At 37.3% G+C, this 19,856-nt stretch overlaps 1 protein-coding gene across 1 annotated transcript in view; it reads right to left on the bottom strand.

Annotated features, from left to right (window-relative positions):
* The window catches only part of ralgps1 (Ral GEF with PH domain and SH3 binding motif 1), a 188,470-nt gene that overhangs the window by 116,333 nt on the left and 52,281 nt on the right, over positions 1-19,856 (bottom strand). The window contains exon 7 of the mRNA XM_067413501.1: positions 1,013-1,102. Coding sequence (XP_067269602.1) covers positions 1,013-1,102 — 90 coding nt within the window. The remainder of the gene's footprint in view (positions 1-1,012; positions 1,103-19,856) is intronic.

Genomic DNA, 19,856 nt, shown 5'->3' with positions numbered 1-19,856 from the left:
TGACAGAACTGTACCTTTTTTCTGACAGTGTAAAGCTAAAAATTCATTATTTTATTAATTTCATCTTAATCATATAAGTGGTAGTTTGATTTGGAAAACAAAAATTCAAAAGCAATAAATTCCATGTTACTGTCAATTTAATGATTCAGTAGACATCAATTTACTTTGAACAACAGCCCAACTTTTTGTAATCTTCTTTCCTTTAATTTTACAGTTCATTTGCAATATGTATTCTCAATGCAACACTGCTAAAATTACATTTTAAAAGCAATTACAAGACAGATGGAAAGTCAAATAAAATGTGTGATATGATCTGAGAGAAGGCAGTTATACTGAACTGTGTGTAGTTAGTTATCATTTTCAGATGAGAAAATATCTGTGATGAGAAATTACAGTATTTGGTTTAGGAGTGATGAAATATTTGACACTATAAATACTTCTGACACTATTTGACACTTTTTATATTCCCCGCGTTTTTTGTTATCGTCATTTGAAGAGAATTAAAAAATGTAATGGCTCCGTCTGTCTTACAGTTTTTCTTATACAAAAAAACTGACATATTGAAAGCGGTTAAAACTTGGGACTTGGATGGATCACAGTCAGAAGAAGCCCTTTTTATGATGCTTTCATCCTCCATTCATGCCACAAACACTTACCACTCCTGTGCAACCTCTCTATTCGTTCTCATTGAACTAAAACAGAAGGCTTTAATCCATCAAGACTTGCATAACATGACTCAAATTGGCCGTTATTAAAATTGCCCACGAAAACCTTTATGTTTAATGCATTTCTAATGACACAAGTTATGGTGACGCCAGTGCCAAGGAAATTTACCAGGATATTAAATGCAATTCAGATGTGAATACAAAAGGTTTGACTGAACTTGATAAAAGTTATAGGGTTATATTTCTGCAGTCATGGCAACACACACAAAAGGAAAGAGAACAAACGATAAATAAAGTAACCAAGCTGCACTGGCTGAGGGAACCATGAAAACCAAAGAATGTCTCACCTTGGCAATTTTGATGAAGTGGCCCAATATTTCTGCTCGAATTTTCAGTGTTTGAGCTGTCAATATCTCCCTCACTGCCCAGAAACTGACCTAGGAGAAGAAAAGGTGACCATCATAAGTAAATGGCCTAGAACTGAGATCCACAATGAACCAGTAGGAATTCCCATAATACTTTTCTCTGCACAATAGGATTCAGAAAATATATTTAAAACTACTTTAGAAGACAGAACCTGAATGTTTATATAATTTATAGCTATATGTAATTGCGCTGCTCTCAAATACCAAACATTCTCAAACACAACTCAAACTTTGCAGCACACTTTTACTAAAACTTTAACACACTCCTAAAAATGGACAAATACAGATTAACCAAAAAAAATTACACGGAAATCCATCTAAATTTATGAAGAAAAAACAGCGAAGAGACAGTATGTTCTCTTATTCACAAACTTGGCAGAAGACCTTTTTAAAATGTGACTAAGCAGCAAAAATTTCCTTTCATTTTTATTCTGGAAATATAATTAATTTGTTGTTGATGGTGACATTAAAAAGACCAAAATGGCAAATGTAATTGCAGACCCTTAAACGGCCACTTCCAAGAAAACGAAGCTCTTTCAAAATAAAATGCCATGTAAATAAATCTCATATTCATTCCTACTGTATACTGGCCTTCATAAGCTGATATTTATAGCTGTATTTTCAGAAGTGGGAATAAAGAAAGTGTTGTGCATTTAGAGTAAAAGTATGTGGAAATAGATGAATTGGTCAGGTCATTAGAATGCGTGTAATTTTGTGTGTGCGCGTGTGTGTGTGTGTGTGTGTGTGTGTGTGTGTGTGTGTGTGTGTGTTTATGTGATTTATGAGAACACAAATTTGTATAACTACATGGGTATTCCATGTATTACAGCATAAAGGTGGCTTATAAGTACATTCCGTATGTCCTCATATTTCAAATAGCTTTAAAAACAAACTAAACAATGTTTTATTAAAAAAAATTAAAGTACAGAATGTTTCCTGTGATGGGTAGGTTTAGGGGTAGGGGCAGTGTAGAGGGATAGAATATACGGTTTGTACAGTATAAAAACCATTACGCCTATGGAGAATCCCTGTAAACCACATATACCAATGTGTGTGTGTGTGTGTGTGTGTGTGTGTGTGTGTGTGTGTGTGTGTGTGTGTGTGTGTGTGTGTGTGTGTGTGTGTGTGTGTGTGTGTGTGTACTTGTCTACCTATCTAACAGGGGACCTTGGCGTCGTTACACACTCACCAACAGGGGACCTCTGAGCCAAGAGGGGACATTTTTCAAGTCCCCTGTTGGTCATGCATTAAATCATGTGAAAATGAAGTAAAACACTAAAGAAATGCTCTAGTGATTTTTAAAATGTTTGACCAAGTAAGGACCTACAGGTGTGTGTGTTTAAATCATGTTAAAATCAAGAAACAACACTCTGGTGAATTTTTAAAAATTTTGACCAAGAGGGGACCTAAGAGTGTGTGAGTGTTTAAGGCCATGCTCAGCAGCTCCCCTGTAGGCTGGAGCAGGAACTGTAATAGCCCTTAAACACACGTCGTTCACACACACACACTCCTCTATTGTTTGAATGGCCTGCTGTCCTCTGACTCTAGAGCTGCTGTTTAACAGGCTGCTTACTAAAGGAACAAACATTATATAGATTATATCTCTTTACTAAACACCCTGACTAGTTTCAAACTTTGCATTACTTTAAATACTACAGGATCCAAGAAAAAACGATTAAAAAATCTAAACAACCAGGATGTAATTAGAAATACATCTGCCATCAAAATGTGTGTGTCCTCAGTTTCTACAAATAAATATAGTAAATACCATCCATCATGGCCGTGGAGAGACCGTAAAACTTTATTAAATTATTAAGGGATCTCATTCAATGCTTTTGTAAATATTTTTTGTTTCTGTGTATATATATATATATAAATAACATTTTAATGACAGTGGCCTATAATTATTGAAAAATAATGCATTATTTTATTTATATAAAAAAAAAAGGTACGGTAAATGGGACAAACTTTGCATCTAAAGTTCTTTTAAACAAGTGTTAACATAGACATTATTAAAAACATTTTATTTTAGCCAAGTATTTGTAAAAATAATGTGTGACTTTTGGCCCATATAAAAGGCCCATCTTACCACCTTATACATTTATGAGCTTTTTAAACTAACCACTTTTGATTTATTTATGTTTAACAAAATGATGCAGGTCCCCTGTTAGATAGTAAATCACAACGCCTGTGTGTTTGCTGTGACATTTCTTATCATCACAAACACACTGTAAAGATTTAGAGTTTTTACAGCAATACCTGAGTTTAAAGGGCTAAATCAAGCAGAAATAGCTCTCTAATGTATTAATTGCAGGTCATTATTGAATAGTGATTACGTTACACACACACTGACTCAGGTCCCCTGTTAGATAGTAAATCACGACGCCTGTGTGTTTGCTGTGACATTTCTTATCATCATAAACACACTGCAAAGATTTAGAGTTTTTACAGCAATACCTGAGTTTAAAGGGTTAAATCAAGCAGAAATATCTCTCTAGTGTATTAATTGCAGGTCATTATTGAATAGTGATTACGTTACACACACACTGACTCAGGTCCCCTGTTAGATAGTAAATCACGACGCCTGTGTGTTTGCTGTGACATTTCTTATCATCATAAACACACTGCAAAGATTTAGAGTTTTTACAGCAATACCTGAGTTTAAAGGGTTAAATCAAGCAGAAATAGCTCTCTAATGTATTAATTGCAGGTCATTATTGAATAGTGATTACGTTACACACACACTCACTCAGGTCCCCTGTTAGATAGTAAATCACGACGCCTGTGTGTTTGCTGTGACATTTCTTATCATCACAAACACACTGTAAAGATTTAGAGTTTTTACAGCAATACCTGAGTTTAAAGGGTTAATTCAAGCAGAGATAGCTCTCTAATGTATTAATTGCAGGTAATTATTGAATAGTGATTACGTTACACACACACACTGACTCAGGTCCCCTGTTAGATAGTAAATCACGACGCCTGTGTGTTTGCTGTGACATTTCTTATCATCATAAACACACTGCAAAGATTTAGAGTTTTTACAGCAATACCTGAGTTTAAAGGGTTAAATCAAGCAGAAAAAGCTCTCTAATGTATTAATTGCAGGTCATTATTGAATAGTGATTACGTTACACACACACTGACTCAGGTCCCCTGTTAGATAGTAAATCACGACGCCTGTGTGTTTGCTGTGACATTTCTTATCATCACAAACACACTGCAAAGATTTAGAGTTTTTACAGCAATACCTGAGTTTAAAGGGTTAAATCAAGCAGAAATAGCTCTCTAATGTATTAATTGCAGGTCATTATTGAATAGTGATTACGTTACACACACACTGACTCAGGTCCCCTGTTAGATAGTAAATCACGACGCCTGTGTGTTTGCTGTGACATTTCTTATCATCACAAACACACTGCAAAGATTTAGAGTTTTTACTGCAATACCTGAGTTTAAAGGGTTAAATCAAGCAGAAATAGCTCTCTAATGTATTAATTGCAGGTCATTATTGAATAGTGATTACGTTACACACACACTGACTCAGGTCCCCTGTTAGATAGTAAATCACGACGCCTGTGTGTTTGCTGTGACATTTCTTATCATCATAAACACACTACAAAGATTTAGAGTTTTTACAGCAATACCTGAGTTTAAAGGGTTAAATCAAGCAGAAATAGCTCTCTAATGTATTAATTGCAGGTCATTATTGAATAGTGATTACGTTACACACACACACTGACTCAGGTCCCCTGTTAGATAGTAAATCACGACGCCTGTGTGTTTGCTGTGACATTTCTTATCATCACAAACACACTGCAAAGATTTAGAGTTTTTACAGCAATACCTGAGTTTAAAGGGTTAAATCAAGCAGAAATAGCTCTCTAATGTATTAATTGCAGGTCATTATTGAATAGTGATTACGTTACACACACACTGACTCAGGTCCCCTGTTAGATAGTAAATCACGACGCCTGTGTGTTTGCTGTGACATTTCTTATCATCATAAACACACTGTAAAGATTTAGAGTTTTTACAGCAATACCTGAGTTTAAAGGGTTAAATCAAGCAGAAATAGCTCTCTAATGTATTAATTGCAGGTCATTATTGAATAGTGATTACGTTACACACACACACTCACTCAGGTCCCCTGTTAGATAGTAAATCACGACGCCTGTGTGTTTGCTGTGACATTTCTTATCATCACAAACAAACTGTAAAGATTTAGAGTTTTTACAGCAATACCTGAGTTTAAAGGGTTAAATCAAGCAGAAATAGCTCTCTAATGTATTAAATGCAGGTCATTATTGAATAGTGAATATGTTACACACACACTGACTCAGGTCCCCTGTTAGATAGTAAATCACGACGCCTGTGTGTTTCTCTCCTCAACCCCCACAACCCCCCACTCACAATTTACATTTCAATAAGGGAAGACTTGAAAAACCAGTTTGTGAACCACAGGCCAATAGAGCTCAAACTACCAATGTGGCAGAACCCTTCTCAAATAAACTAGAGAAGATGCTGGGATTTGCCCTGCCAAATTAAACTAAATTACAGTTTTTACAATCGCTAGGCCACATTTCTCAATACGTTGGTCATTTTCAAAACTTGTTCTCCAAACCAACTTTCTGCTTCACATCAGTTATTTCACATTCAAAATCCACAAAAACTAACAAAACACTTAATTCATGTCTCAAATCAAGTGCCAATGATCCACAGTTTAGCTTGCACAGACTGAAGTTGTGATCACTCTGTGAAGAGTTTTGAAAAAGTGACCAACATTTGTTTTACAAATTTGAGAGTGCCAGAGACTTTGACTAAAGGAGAATATTCTGAGCACACTGTGTGATGTTATTGAGATCTTTTATGAAACTTTTTAGAGGTGACAAAAGTGAGAGTTCCAGATTATCTAGCTGAAGAAAAAAGTCTGAGCACAGCATGCGATACTGTTGAGATCCCTTCTGAAACTTTAGAGGAGACACATATGAGCAATCCAGTCTCTCTAGCCAAGGAGACAAATCAGAGCATAGTATGTGATGTTGTTGAGATCTCTTATGAAACTTTAGTGGAGATAAACATGAGAGAATGTCATTTTTTGTCTAAGGATAAACATGTGAGAAGCAGGAGACTTAGCCTTATGTCTCAATTTGATGTTCACTTGATCTCATTTCTGTCTAGGAGAAAGATGTGAGTTGAGAAGGAGATCTCAGGCTTGATTTTCCTTTCCTCTAAGTTGGCCTTTGGTTCACAAACTGGGTTTTTAGGGCCCTATAAAATCCGTTTTATTTTTTCCCAAATTCCGTTTTTTCCGTTTTAATTTTTGCAGATTCCTTTTTTTCCGTTAAAATGTTTGGTAATTCAGTTTTTTTACCCTTTACTGTAATTTTGGTGAAAAAAGAGTTTGCTTTTAATGTTAATATAATACAACATAAAACAAAAAATAGGAATGACCTTAAATTTATCGAGGTAACAAACATCACATCTACTTTTTAGGACAAATATGATATTTGACATAACACTGCACTTCAAATACTTCAAATATTAATGGTTATTAGCTTTAAACTTTCCGGTAAAATAAATTATAATAGTTTATATAAGTTAAAATGAAAGTGCTCCATTAGCTTTTTCTTTCAAGTAATTTTTTTTAAAAAGAACTAAAAAAAAAAAAAATCATAAGAATTTAAGAATTAACTAAGATTTAAGAATAAGAATTAACACATTACAGTACTCTTAAGTACTATTAAGTAAAACATTTAAATTTGAAAATTAACATTAAAAAAAAACATTTCACCATGAAATCATGTAGTGAATTGTTCTGTGTGTTTAACAATCACCATAATGATATCCAGAGCTGTGAAAAATAAAAATACACGAAAACACAACACTGCCAGAAGTATTTTTCCCCAACTTCAAAGGCCCCTTTAAATGATTAAAACTAGATGCTTAATTTTAACTTTAAGGTTACTTATCATGTAAACTACCCATATACAGCATGTTAAATGCATGTTTGGAACAGACTAACAGAGGGGAAAACGGTCGCATTTGCAGCAGATATGCATTGCTGCCTAATGTGCACATTATAAATCAAAGCACGAGATGACAGGGGTCGAGCAGAACACCGGAAAATCTGACAGAATGGACAATATTTGTCTGTCTGTGCAATACACGAGCGCGGCTCACGCTCTCCATACGGAAAGCTTCTGCGCCGCCTGCGCGTGCAGTGTGAAACCGCCGTTAGCGTCGAGTTTCTTAACTTTTTCGCTGCCGAAAGCAGAGCCGTGGAGACCAACTTCGCCATACTTTCATTGTTTTGAAGGGCGAGCTGAAATGACGAGAGGGGTTGTGTCGCGAAGATTTGCTTCCCCCGGTCTGCACTTTCCTCAGACATACGTTCTCCACCCACACGACACAGAATTTCATTACAAATATGTAAAATTCCGGGGAAATCTGCGTTAACACCAGATTCTGCGTTAATATGCAGATTCCGCGTTAATATGCCAATTCCGCGATTCCGTCCGCGATTCCGTGATCGCGGAAATTATAGGGCCCTAGGTTTTCAAGTCTTCCCTTATTTATTATTATTAAAATGTAAATTGTGTGGGGGGTTGTGTGGATCTACTGTGTTTGTGGGCCCAGTTTACAGCAGTTAGTTCACCTACAAATGAAAATTAGCCCATGATTTACTCACCCTCAAGTCATCCCAAGTGTATATGACATTCTTTTTTCAAATGAATAAAATCTGAGTTATTTAAATTTATATTAAAAAAGTCCTGGCTCTTCCCAGCTTTAAAATGCCAGTGCCTTGTCGGTCCATAAAAGTGCATCTAACCATCATATAACTGATCCACACAGTACTGATCCATAGACTAAAATACTAGCTTTCGGTTTTCAGTGCCACACGAATCACATTGCGCTTAAAGGACAACTCCGGTGAGAAATGACCCTAGGTGTAATTAACAGATGGTTATCGAGTAGATCGTTCTCTGGGATGCGGTTTCATGAAAATCGAATTTAAAGAGTTTTATCTCTAAACACAGATTAGCTTATAATGTTTGTCTATGGGGCATGGAATAAGTGAAATTAAATCCCTAGTTAATACCACTAACAAGGCTCAACATATCCTCACACTAACACGGCAGCATAATGAGGATCCCTACATGCAAACCGAAGCATTGAGAACTTGTTAGAGTACAAACGGTTTAATAAGAAGATACTTTCTAAAGACAGTACATTACACGTTCACAGACTGCAGCCATCTTGGAAAACAGTCTCGACTAGTCGAGCCACGAACGTTGTGCTAAGTGAGCTGATCGATAGGAATTAAGTTTGTGAAATCTAATTACATGGACTTTTTTTTTTCTTTTTTTTCTCTACTGCGTTCAGTGCTTTCTTCCGGAAACAATGGCCCATATGAGATTCCAAGTCACAGTTCATCACTTAGCACAGCGTTCGTCACTCAAATCTGTTTTTAGAGATAAAACTCTTTACACTTGATTTCCATAAACGCATCCCAGAGAACGATCTACTCGGTAACCATCTGTTAATTACCCCAAGGGTCATTTCTCACCGGAGTTGTCCTTTAAAGAGTAACCCTTCTTCACCCATGAATCCTTGACGTATGTGCACTGACAAACACAGAAGAGAGAAGATAGAGCTAAAAAAAACTTAGCGTCAGGGGTTACTCTTTTCATAATTACACTAAAACACAATTTCTTTCAATAAAAATAGTTTGTTTAGTCTATAAAGTTTAAAATATGGACATTGTTCTTACACAAACGTGCCACTTTGCGTCAGAAGGCTCTTCATTACTCACGTGCTATATGGGTGAACACCTAAAGCACACGCTCCAAAAGCTGTATCTCTGACAGTCCACGAATGCTAAACTAAAATGCTAAAATTAATACAAAATTATTTTTAAAAAAATAGGAAGTATCCCAGTAAACATAGTTGCTTATGTCATAGTAGGTTCAGTTAAGTGAACATACACTTTGAGAAAAAGTAACTTTAAAATTATTAACTTATAAAAAAAAAAAAAAAAAAAAAATATATATATATATATATATATATATATATATATATATATATATATATATATATATATATATATATATATATATATTTTTTTTTTTTTTTTTTTTTTTTTTTACAGTGAGGACAATACAGTGTTATATTACAGCTACTGAGAGACCGTCCTGATAAGCACTGTTTATTTCATGTGTATCATATCTTTTGTATTTATTTGTGCTTTCACTTGTAATGTGTTTGGGCTAGTGGTTTAGATGTGCTCTTGAAATTGGAATAGAGAATAGTGTGTGTGTTGAGTTTGCTGCTCAACCCCCCACCAGTAATTTACATTTCAATGCATGAAGACTCTCACAGGTGAGACACAGAAGCTCACTACTGTTACCTGTGTCCTAGACCAAATACACTGCCAAAAATAAATTGAAATTACATGATGAAATGAAATTACAATCGCTAGGACACATTTCCCAATATTTAGGAGAACTGAGTGAGGAGTTTATACATTTGCTAACCAACTTTCAGCTTCACAGCAGTTAATTTTACTTTTACAAATCAACTCATTCTTCCCGAGCACTAGCAGTGCAGGTTTACATCAACACTAACATCAGGAACATTATACAATTAAAATGTCTTTACAAAACTAGAATGACACTCTCTGCTGCTTATAATTCACTGCATGTTGGCATGCGAATTGGCCTGTAGAACAAAGATTTGATTGTGTTTGTGTCAAAGTGAGAAAAGATTTCAGGTAAATTGAAAGATGTTGCCATTGAATGCATTTTTTGCTAAAGCAATGTTGATCCACAGTTAAGCTGTGATATAAAATGTTCTTTTACAAAACATTTCTCAATAATAAACACACTTTTTCAACTTTTTCAACTCTTCACACAGTGATCACAACTTCAGTCTGTGCAAGCTAAACTGTGGATCATTGGCACTTGATTTGAGACATGAATTAAGTGTTTTGTTGGTTTTTGTGGATTTTGAATGTGAAATAACTGCTGTGAAGCAGAAAGTTGGTTTGGAGAACTGTGTGAAGGATTTTGAAAATGACCAAAGTATTGAGAAATGTGGCCTAGCGATTGTAAAAACTGTAATTTAGTTTAATTTGGCAGGGCAAATCCCAGCATCTTCTCTAGTTTATTTGAGAAGGGTTCTGCCACATTGGTAGTTTGAGCTCTATTGGCCTGTGGTTCACAAACTGGTTTTTCAAGTCTTCCCTTATTGAAATGTAAATTGTGAGTGGGGGGTTGTGGGGGTTGAGGAGAGAAACACACAGGCGTCGTGATTTACTATCTAACAGGGGACCTGAGTCAGTGTGTGTGTAACGTAATCACTATTCAATAATGACCTGCATTTAATACATTAGAGAGCTATTTCTGCTTGATTTAACCCTTTAAACTCAGGTATTGCTGTAAAAACTCTAAATCTTTACAGTGTGTTTATGATGATAAGAAATGTCACAGCAAACACACAGGCGTCGTGATTTACTATCTAACAGGGGACCTGAGTCAGTGTGTGTGTGTAACATAATCACTATTCAATAATGACCTGCAATTAATACATTAGAGAGCTATTTCTGCTTGATTTAACCCTTTAAACTCAGGTATTGCTGTAAAAACTCTAAATCTTTACAGCGTGTTTGTGAAGATAAGAAATGTCACAGCAAACACACAGGCGTCGTGATTTACTATCTAACAGGGGACCTGAGTCAGTGTGTGTGTGTAACATAATCACTATTCAATAATGACCTGCAATTAATACATTAGAGAGCTATTTCTGCTTGATTTAACCCTTTAAACTCAGGTATTGCTGTAAAAACTCTAAATCTTTACAGTGTGTTTGTGATGATAAGAAATGTCACAGCAAACACACAGGCGTCGTGATTTACTATCTAACAGGGGACCTGAGTCAGTGTGTGTGTAACATATTCACTATTCAATAATGACCTGCAATTAATACATTAGAGAGCTATTTCTGCTTGATTTAACCCTTTAAACTCAGGTATTGCTGTAAAAACTCTAAATCTTTGCAGTGTGTTTGTGATGATAAGAAATGTCACAGCAAACACACAGGTGTCGTGATTTACTATCTAACAGGGGACCTGAGTCAGTGTGTGTGTGTAACATAGTCACTATTCAATAATTACCTGCAATTAATACATTAGAGAGCTATTTCTGCTTGATTTAACCCTTTAAACTCAGGTATTGCTGTAAAAACTCTAAATCTTTACAGTGTGTTTGTGATGATAAGAAATGTCACAGCAAACACACAGGCGTCGTGCTTTACTATCTAACAGGGGACCTGAGTGAGTGTGTGTGTAACGTAATCACTATTCAATAATGACCGGCAATTAATACATTAGAGAGCTATTTCTGCTTGATTTAACCCTTTAAACTCAGGTATTGCTGTAAAAACTCTAAATCTTTACAGTGTGTTTGTGATGATAAGAAATGTCACAGCAAACACACAGGCGTCGTGATTTACTATCTAACAGGGGACCTGAGTGAGTGTGTGTGTAACGTAATCACTATTCAATAATGACCTGCAATTAATACATTAGAGAGCTATTTCTGCTTGATTTAACCCTTTAAACTCAGGTATTGCTGTAAAAACTCTAAATCTTTGCAGTGTGTTTATGATGATAAGAAATGTCACAGCAAACACACAGGCGTCGTGATTTACTATCTAACAGGGGACCTGAGTCAGTGTGTGTGTAACATAATCACTATTCAATAATGACCTGCAATTAATACATTAGAGAGCTATTTCTGCTTGATTTAGCCCTTTAAACTCAGGTATTGCTGTAAAAACTCTAAATCTTTACAGTGTGTTTGTGATGATAAGAAATGTCACAGCAAACACACAGGCGTCGTGATTTACTATCTAACAGGGGACCTGAGTCAGTGTGTGTGTAACGTAATCACTATTCAATAATGACCTGCAATTAATACATTAGAGAGCTATTTCTGCTTGATTTAACCCTTTAAACTCAGGTATTGCTGTAAAAACTCTAAATCTTTACAGTGTGTTTGTGATGATAAGAAATGTCACAGCAAACACACAGGCGTCGTGATTTACTATCTAACAGGGGACCCGAGTCAGTGTGTGTGTGTAACATATTCACTATTCAATAATGACCTGCAATTAATACATTAGAGAGCTATTTCTGCTTGATTTAACCCTTTAAACTCAGGTATTGCTGTAAAAACTCTAAATCTTTACAGTGTGTTTGTGATGATAAGAAATGTCACAGCAAACACACAGGCGTCGTGATTTACTATCTAACAGGGGACCTGAGTGAGTGTGTGTGTGTAACGTAATCACTATTCAATAATGACCTGCAATTAATACATTAGAGAGCTATTTCTGCCTGATTTAACCCTTTAAACTCAGGTATTGCTGTAAAAACTCTAAATCTTTACAGCGTGTTTGTGAAGATAAGAAATGTCACAGCAAACACACAGGCGTCGTGATTTACTATCTAACAGGGGACCTGAGTCAGTGTGTGTGTGTAACATAGTCACTATTCAATAATTACCTGCAATTAATACATTAGAGAGCTATTTCTGCTTGATTTAACCCTTTAAACTCAGGTATTGCTGTAAAAACTCTAAATCTTTACAGTGTGTTTGTGATTATAAGAAATGTCACAGCAAACACACAGGCGTCGTGCTTTACTATCTAACAGGGGACCTGAGTGAGTGTGTGTGTAACAATCACTATTCAATAATGACCGGCAATTAATACATTAGAGAGCTATTTCTGCTTGATTTAACCCTTTAAACTCAGGTATTGCTGTAAAAACTCTAAATCTTTACAGTGTGTTTGTGATGATAAGAAATGTCACAGCAAACACACAGGCGTCGTGATTTACTATCTAACAGGGGACCTGAGTCAGTGTGTGTGTAACATAATCACTATTCAATAATGACCTGCAATTAATACATTAGAGAGCTATTTCTGCTTGATTTAACCCTTTAAACTCAGGTATTGCTGTAAAAACTCTAAATCTTTGCAGTGTTTGTGATGATAAGAAATGTCACAGCAAACACACAGGCGTCGTGATTTACTATCTAACAGGGGACCTGAGTCAGTGTGTGTGTAACGTAATCACTATTCAATAATGACCTGCAATTAATACATTAGAGAGCTATTTCTGCTTGATTTAACCCTTTAAACTCAGGTATTGCTGTAAAAACTCTAAATCTTTGCAGTGTGTTTATGATGATAAGAAATGTCACAGCAAACACACAGGCGTCGTGATTTACTATCTAACAGGGGACCTGAGTCAGTGTGTGTGTAACGTAATCACTATTCAATAATGACCTGCAATTAATACATTAGAGAACTATTTCTGCTTGATTTAACCCTTTAAACTCAGGTATTGCTGTTAAAACTCTAAATCTTAGCAGTGTGTTTGTGATAATAAGAAATGTCACAGCAAACACACAGGCGTCGTGATTTACTATCTAACAGGGGACCTGAGTCAGTGTGTGTGTAACATATTCACTATTCAATAATGACCGGCAATTAATACATTAGAGAGCTATTTCTGCTTGATTTAACCCTTTAAACTCAGTTATTGCTGTAAAAACTCTAAATCTTTACAGTGTGTTTGTGATGATAAGAAATGTCACAGCAAACACACAGGTGTCGTGATTTACTATCTAACAGGGGACCTGAGTCAGTGTGTGTGTGTAACATAATCACTATTCAATAATGACCGGCAATTAATACATTAGAGAGCTATTTCTGCTTGATTTAACCCTTTAAACTCAGGTATTGCTGTAAAAACTCTAAATCTTTACAGTGTGTTTGTGATGATAAGAAATGTCACAGCAAACACACAGGCGTCGTGCTTTACTATCTAACAGGGGACCTGAGTGAGTGTGTGTGTAACGTAATCACTATTCAATAATGACCGGCAATTAATACATTAGAGAGCTATTTCTGCTTGATTTAACCCTTTAAACTCAGGTATTGCTGTAAAAACTCTAAATCTTTACAGTGTGTTTGTGATGATAAGAAATGTCACAGCAAACACACAGGCGTCGTGATTTACTATCTAACAGGGGACCTGAGTGAGTGTGTGTGTAACGTAATCACTATTCAATAATGACCTGCAATTAATACATTAGAGAGCTATTTCTGCTTGATTTAACCCTTTAAACTCAGGTATTGCTGTAAAAACTCTAAATCTTTGCAGTGTGTTTATGATGATAAGAAATGTCACAGCAAACACACAGGCGTCGTGATTTACTATCTAACAGGGGACCTGAGTCAGTGTGTGTGTAACATAATCACTATTCAATAATGACCTGCAATTAATACATTAGAGAGCTATTTCTGCTTGATTTAGCCCTTTAAACTCAGGTATTGCTGTAAAAACTCTAAATCTTTACAGTGTGTTTGTGATGATAAGAAATGTCACAGCAAACACACAGGCGTCGTGATTTACTATCTAACAGGGGACCTGAGTCAGTGTGTGTGTAACGTAATCACTATTCAATAATGACCTGCAATTAATACATTAGAGAGCTATTTCTGCTTGATTTAACCCTTTAAACTCAGGTATTGCTGTAAAAACTCTAAATCTTTACAGTGTGTTTGTGATGATAAGAAATGTCACAGCAAACACACAGGCGTCGTGATTTACTATCTAACAGGGGACCCGAGTCAGTGTGTGTGTGTAACATATTCACTATTCAATAATGACCTGCAATTAATACATTAGAGAACTATTTCTGCTTGATTTAACCCTTTAAACTCAGGTATTGCTGTAAAAACTCTAAATCTTTACAGTGTGTTTGTGATGATAAGAAATGTCACAGCAAACACACAGGCGTCGTGATTTACTATCTAACAGGGGACCTGAGTGAGTGTGTGTGTGTAACGTAATCACTATTCAATAATGACCTGCAATTAATACATTAGAGAGCTATTTCTGCCTGATTTAACCCTTTAAACTCAGGTATTGCTGTAAAAACTCTAAATCTTTACAGCGTGTTTGTGAAGATAAGAAATGTCACAGCAAACACACAGGCGTCGTGATTTACTATCTAACAGGGGACCTGAGTCAGTGTGTGTGTGTAACATAGTCACTATTCAATAATTACCTGCAATTAATACATTAGAGAGCTATTTCTGCTTGATTTAACCCTTTAAACTCAGGTATTGCTGTAAAAACTCTAAATCTTTACAGTGTGTTTGTGATTATAAGAAATGTCACAGCAAACACACAGGCGTCGTGCTTTACTATCTAACAGGGGACCTGAGTGAGTGTGTGTGTAACAATCACTATTCAATAATGACCGGCAATTAATACATTAGAGAGCTATTTCTGCTTGATTTAACCCTTTAAACTCAGGTATTGCTGTAAAAACTCTAAATCTTTACAGTGTGTTTGTGATGATAAGAAATGTCACAGCAAACACACAGGCGTCGTGATTTACTATCTAACAGGGGACCTGAGTCAGTGTGTGTGTAACATAATCACTATTCAATAATGACCTGCAATTAATACATTAGAGAGCTATTTCTGCTTGATTTAACCCTTTAAACTCAGGTATTGCTGTAAAAACTCTAAATCTTTGCAGTGTTTGTGATGATAAGAAATGTCACAGCAAACACACAGGCGTCGTGATTTACTATCTAACAGGGGACCTGAGTCAGTGTGTGTGTAACGTAATCACTATTCAATAATGACCTGCAATTAATACATTAGAGAGCTATTTCTGCTTGATTTAACCCTTTAAACTCAGGTATTGCTGTAAAAACTCTAAATCTTTGCAGTGTGTTTATGATGATAAGAAATGTCACAGCAAACACACAGGCGTCGTGATTTACTATCTAACAGGGGACCTGAGTCAGTGTGTGTGTAACGTAATCACTATTCAATAATGACCTGCAATTAATACATTAGAGAACTATTTCTGCTTGATTTAACCCTTTAAACTCAGGTATTGCTGTTAAAACTCTAAATCTTAGCAGTGTGTTTGTGATAATAAGAAATGTCACAGCAAACACACAGGCGTCGTGATTTACTATCTAACAGGGGACCTGAGTCAGTGTGTGTGTAACATATTCACTATTCAATAATGACCGGCAATTAATACATTAGAGAGCTATTTCTGCTTGATTTAACCCTTTAAACTCAGTTATTGCTGTAAAAACTCTAAATCTTTACAGTGTGTTTGTGATGATAAGAAATGTCACAGCAAACACACAGGTGTCGTGATTTACTATCTAACAGGGGACCTGAGTCAGTGTGTGTGTGTAACATAATCACTATTCAATAATGACCGGCAATTAATACATTAGAGAGCTATTTCTGCTTGATTTAACCCTTTAAACTCAGTTATTGCTGTAAAAACTCTAAATCTTTACAGTGTGTTTGTGATGATAAGAAATGTCACAGCAAACACACAGGCGTCGTGATTTACTATCTAACAGGGGACCTGAGTCAGTGTGTGTGTAACGTAATCACTATTCAATAATGACCTGTAATATTCAATAATGTAAATACATTGGTGTACCTGACAATAATCTTAAATGAGAGATGTGGACTGATCATATACTGTAATTATGATGACACAACAGAGAATGAATTTCTTAAAGAAATGACTTTTCTGTAATGTATTAGGTATTATGTCTAAGGTATATTGTGTTTGTGTGTGTGTGTGTGCCTATTGTGATACCAGATGCCTGTGTAAACAAGTTAACTTATTTTAATGTGTTGACTAACATACTAAAGCACAAGAAGACTTGTGGACTAACTAAGTGTAGTGTGTTACTTGATGTTACATCTTGTAACTTTATTGCGACTGTGTAATAAATATATTTAAAAATAAATTAAAGTATTAAAGTATATTTTAGGTTACAAATAAATACTTCTCAGTACATTCAAAAGAACACAGTTATTATAAAAAGACATATTATTACTTGACACATTATATAGTCTGTACGAAGCTTAACTGCATTTATGTTATTTATTTGTAAAGACATGTAATGGTGGAGATGGCATATATATATATATAATGAAGACAGACTTGACTGCCAGCTCACTTCACATTCACACACAGCTCCACTGCAGACTAATGGAGGTCCCCTGTTGGATAGGTAGACATCGGTCACACACAAGTGAAGTTAATAAACGTAATTTCGGGAGGAGTACGCCCATCTAATCTTTCAATTAATACCAAGGTATAAAACCAGCAGCTTACCTCTTCCCCTTTTTGGTTCCTGAAGCATTTGGCCTGCCCAACTGTGCTTGACTGGCTGCGCTGCTCATTTCACCTGTTGATCTCCAGACCGCCGGTCTCTCCGCTCCACATAACACCTCGCTCAAGAAAACCTCTCTCTTCTTCCATCTAGAATCATAACGGGGCTCGGTCGATCCTCATCGCGATGCATCGAGGTCTTCATCATCATCCACATCATCCTCTTCAGCAGTAACGTTAAGCCTCGTACCTCCTGCTGAGGAGTCCGTCGACGCGCTCAGGCGTTATCCAGCGCGGGTTTTCCATTTCACCCAGAGGAATTCAAAAGCGCAACTTCACGATCTGCTCGTGTGTTTTCACCAAAACTCTCTCTCACGCCGCATTCAGCGTTCTCGCAGCAACACGCAAACATCAACACAAACAACTGCACGATCTATACGGTCCGTTTTAGTGTCAGCCGGCAGCCGCAGCTGCCTACGCTTTCACGTCCGCCCCTTAATTCGGCCGGCACTATCGCGGCCGCAGACATTAGTTCCGCGTCTGCTCGCAATAGTTCCACGGCCTCTTCGACTGTTCCCTTTCACCCTCCCACAGGTAAGTATAGCTTCTTCTGTTCTTCTTTCCACGCTTCCTATATTTCTGTGCTTTCTGGCTTTTATTCTCTGTTAAATCAAGAAAAGCTATATAATAAATTTCTCCTCTGCTATTGGAGCAGGCCCAAAGCGTGAGGCTGCCTCCGCAAACGGTCCTGCCCCCCCCCCCCCCCCCCCCTTAATTTCTTCTCTGCTATAGGTGCAGACCCAAAGCGTGAGGCTGCCTCCGCAAACGGTCCTGCCCCCCCCCCCCCCCCTTAATTTCTTCTCTGCTATAGGTGCAGACCCAAGCGTGAGGCTGCCTCCGCAAACGGTCCTGCCCCCCCCCTTAATTTCTCCTCTGCTATAGGTGCAGACCCAAAGCGTGAGGCTGCCTCCGCAAACGGTCCTGCCCTCCCCCCCCTTAATTTCTTCTCTGTTATAGGTGCAGACCCAAAGCGTGAGGCTGCCTCCGCAAACGGTCCTGCCCTCCCCCCCCCCCCCCCTTAATTTCCTCTCTGCTATAGGTGCAGACCCAAAGCGTGAGGCTGCCTCCGCAAACGGTTCTGCCCCCCCCCCTAATTTCTCCAACCTTATTCCATCCAGCTTCTGCTTCCTCTACAGTTTATTGCCTCCTTCTCAGCTGCATTGCTCTTACAGTTCCTACTACATCATTGCTATGGATCCATCACCTGTCCCCACCAAGCCTCCGCGCCTCAATCACCCCAGGTGGTTGGTCCCAGTATAGCTCATAAGCCCCGCCCCTCCGTGGTTTCTAATGGATACGAGTTGAACTAAACAATCAAATTACACTTTATATTTTCCAAGATGTTTTCTGTCTTTTAAGGCAGTTTTATCACTATGATTTTATTTCAAGTATTTGTTTTAAATAAGTTTAGCTTAGTTAGTTGTTTGACGCTATAAAAGTTGTCACTGAGGAACCAGCAGACTTTTTCAGGAGAAGAGTGTTTTAAGAGAGTTTTTATCTTAATTTCTATATTTCCCAGATTTTGGCATAAATATTAAGAGCATTAGCCCGAAGGTGGACACCGTTCCAACCCCAGCATTGCAATCCTACTGGACAACTTGGAGAGCTTTTTCAAACAATTCCTACAACCAACTTGTTTTCCCAAATTCTCCCTCTTTTTTTCAAATTTTGATGTCATACGAGATGTCCACCCAATCTAGTACCATCAAAGTCTATCTCGGCTGCTTTAAATTTCTAATCTACAACCATCCATCCGACCATCTATGATCTCTAAGTTTAAACAAGAACACCATCCGTTTCCTCATCAAAAGCAATAAACGGATCAATTTAAAAAACTGCCTTTTCATTCCTATCTTCAATCTCCCGACACCCATCCAGCAATATCAATATCTTTCCTTCTCCCTTGCCACAGGGAGGTGCTGATCTCCTCACTTCTCGACCCGCTGTTTTCTGATGAGAACAACCTTCCTGTCACCAGGCAGTGAAGTTCATTTAAAAGCTTCAGCAGATCCCCACCAACTCTGGTAATTAGGCTTACTTATATTCACCTCACTTCTTCCGCAATGGAGCAGACACCACCGCAGGCCAAAAAGACTGCCACACCATCAATTAAACTATTGGGTTGGTGGTCCTCAGAGGCCTTTCGATTTTACTTTGTTCGGACCTCAGCCTCATCAAACAAGCCATCTTCGCTTGACGCTGCAGTGCTCTGCCAATTTGATACTGCTGCTGCAGTATTTGGATTTACTAGATATCACCATTGTAGTCCTTCACTTAATGCCACAGTCCCTCGCTTGATGCTCCAGGGCTTCGCTTGCCACTACAGTGCTCCTCCAGTTTAATGCTGCCACTGCAGTGCCCTTATTATTTAATGCTGCCACTGCAGTGATCCCTCTTTTGACACTGCCGCTGCAGTGCTCCTCCTATTTGATGCTGCCGCTGCATTGCTCCTCCAGTTT

Source organism: Pseudorasbora parva, chromosome 13 (genome assembly GCF_024679245.1).
Source record: "Pseudorasbora parva isolate DD20220531a chromosome 13, ASM2467924v1, whole genome shotgun sequence".
Lineage (NCBI taxonomy): Eukaryota > Metazoa > Chordata > Actinopteri > Cypriniformes > Gobionidae > Pseudorasbora > Pseudorasbora parva.
Note: the sequence above shows the minus strand (reverse complement) of the source record. Positions and strands in the feature narration are given on the sequence as shown.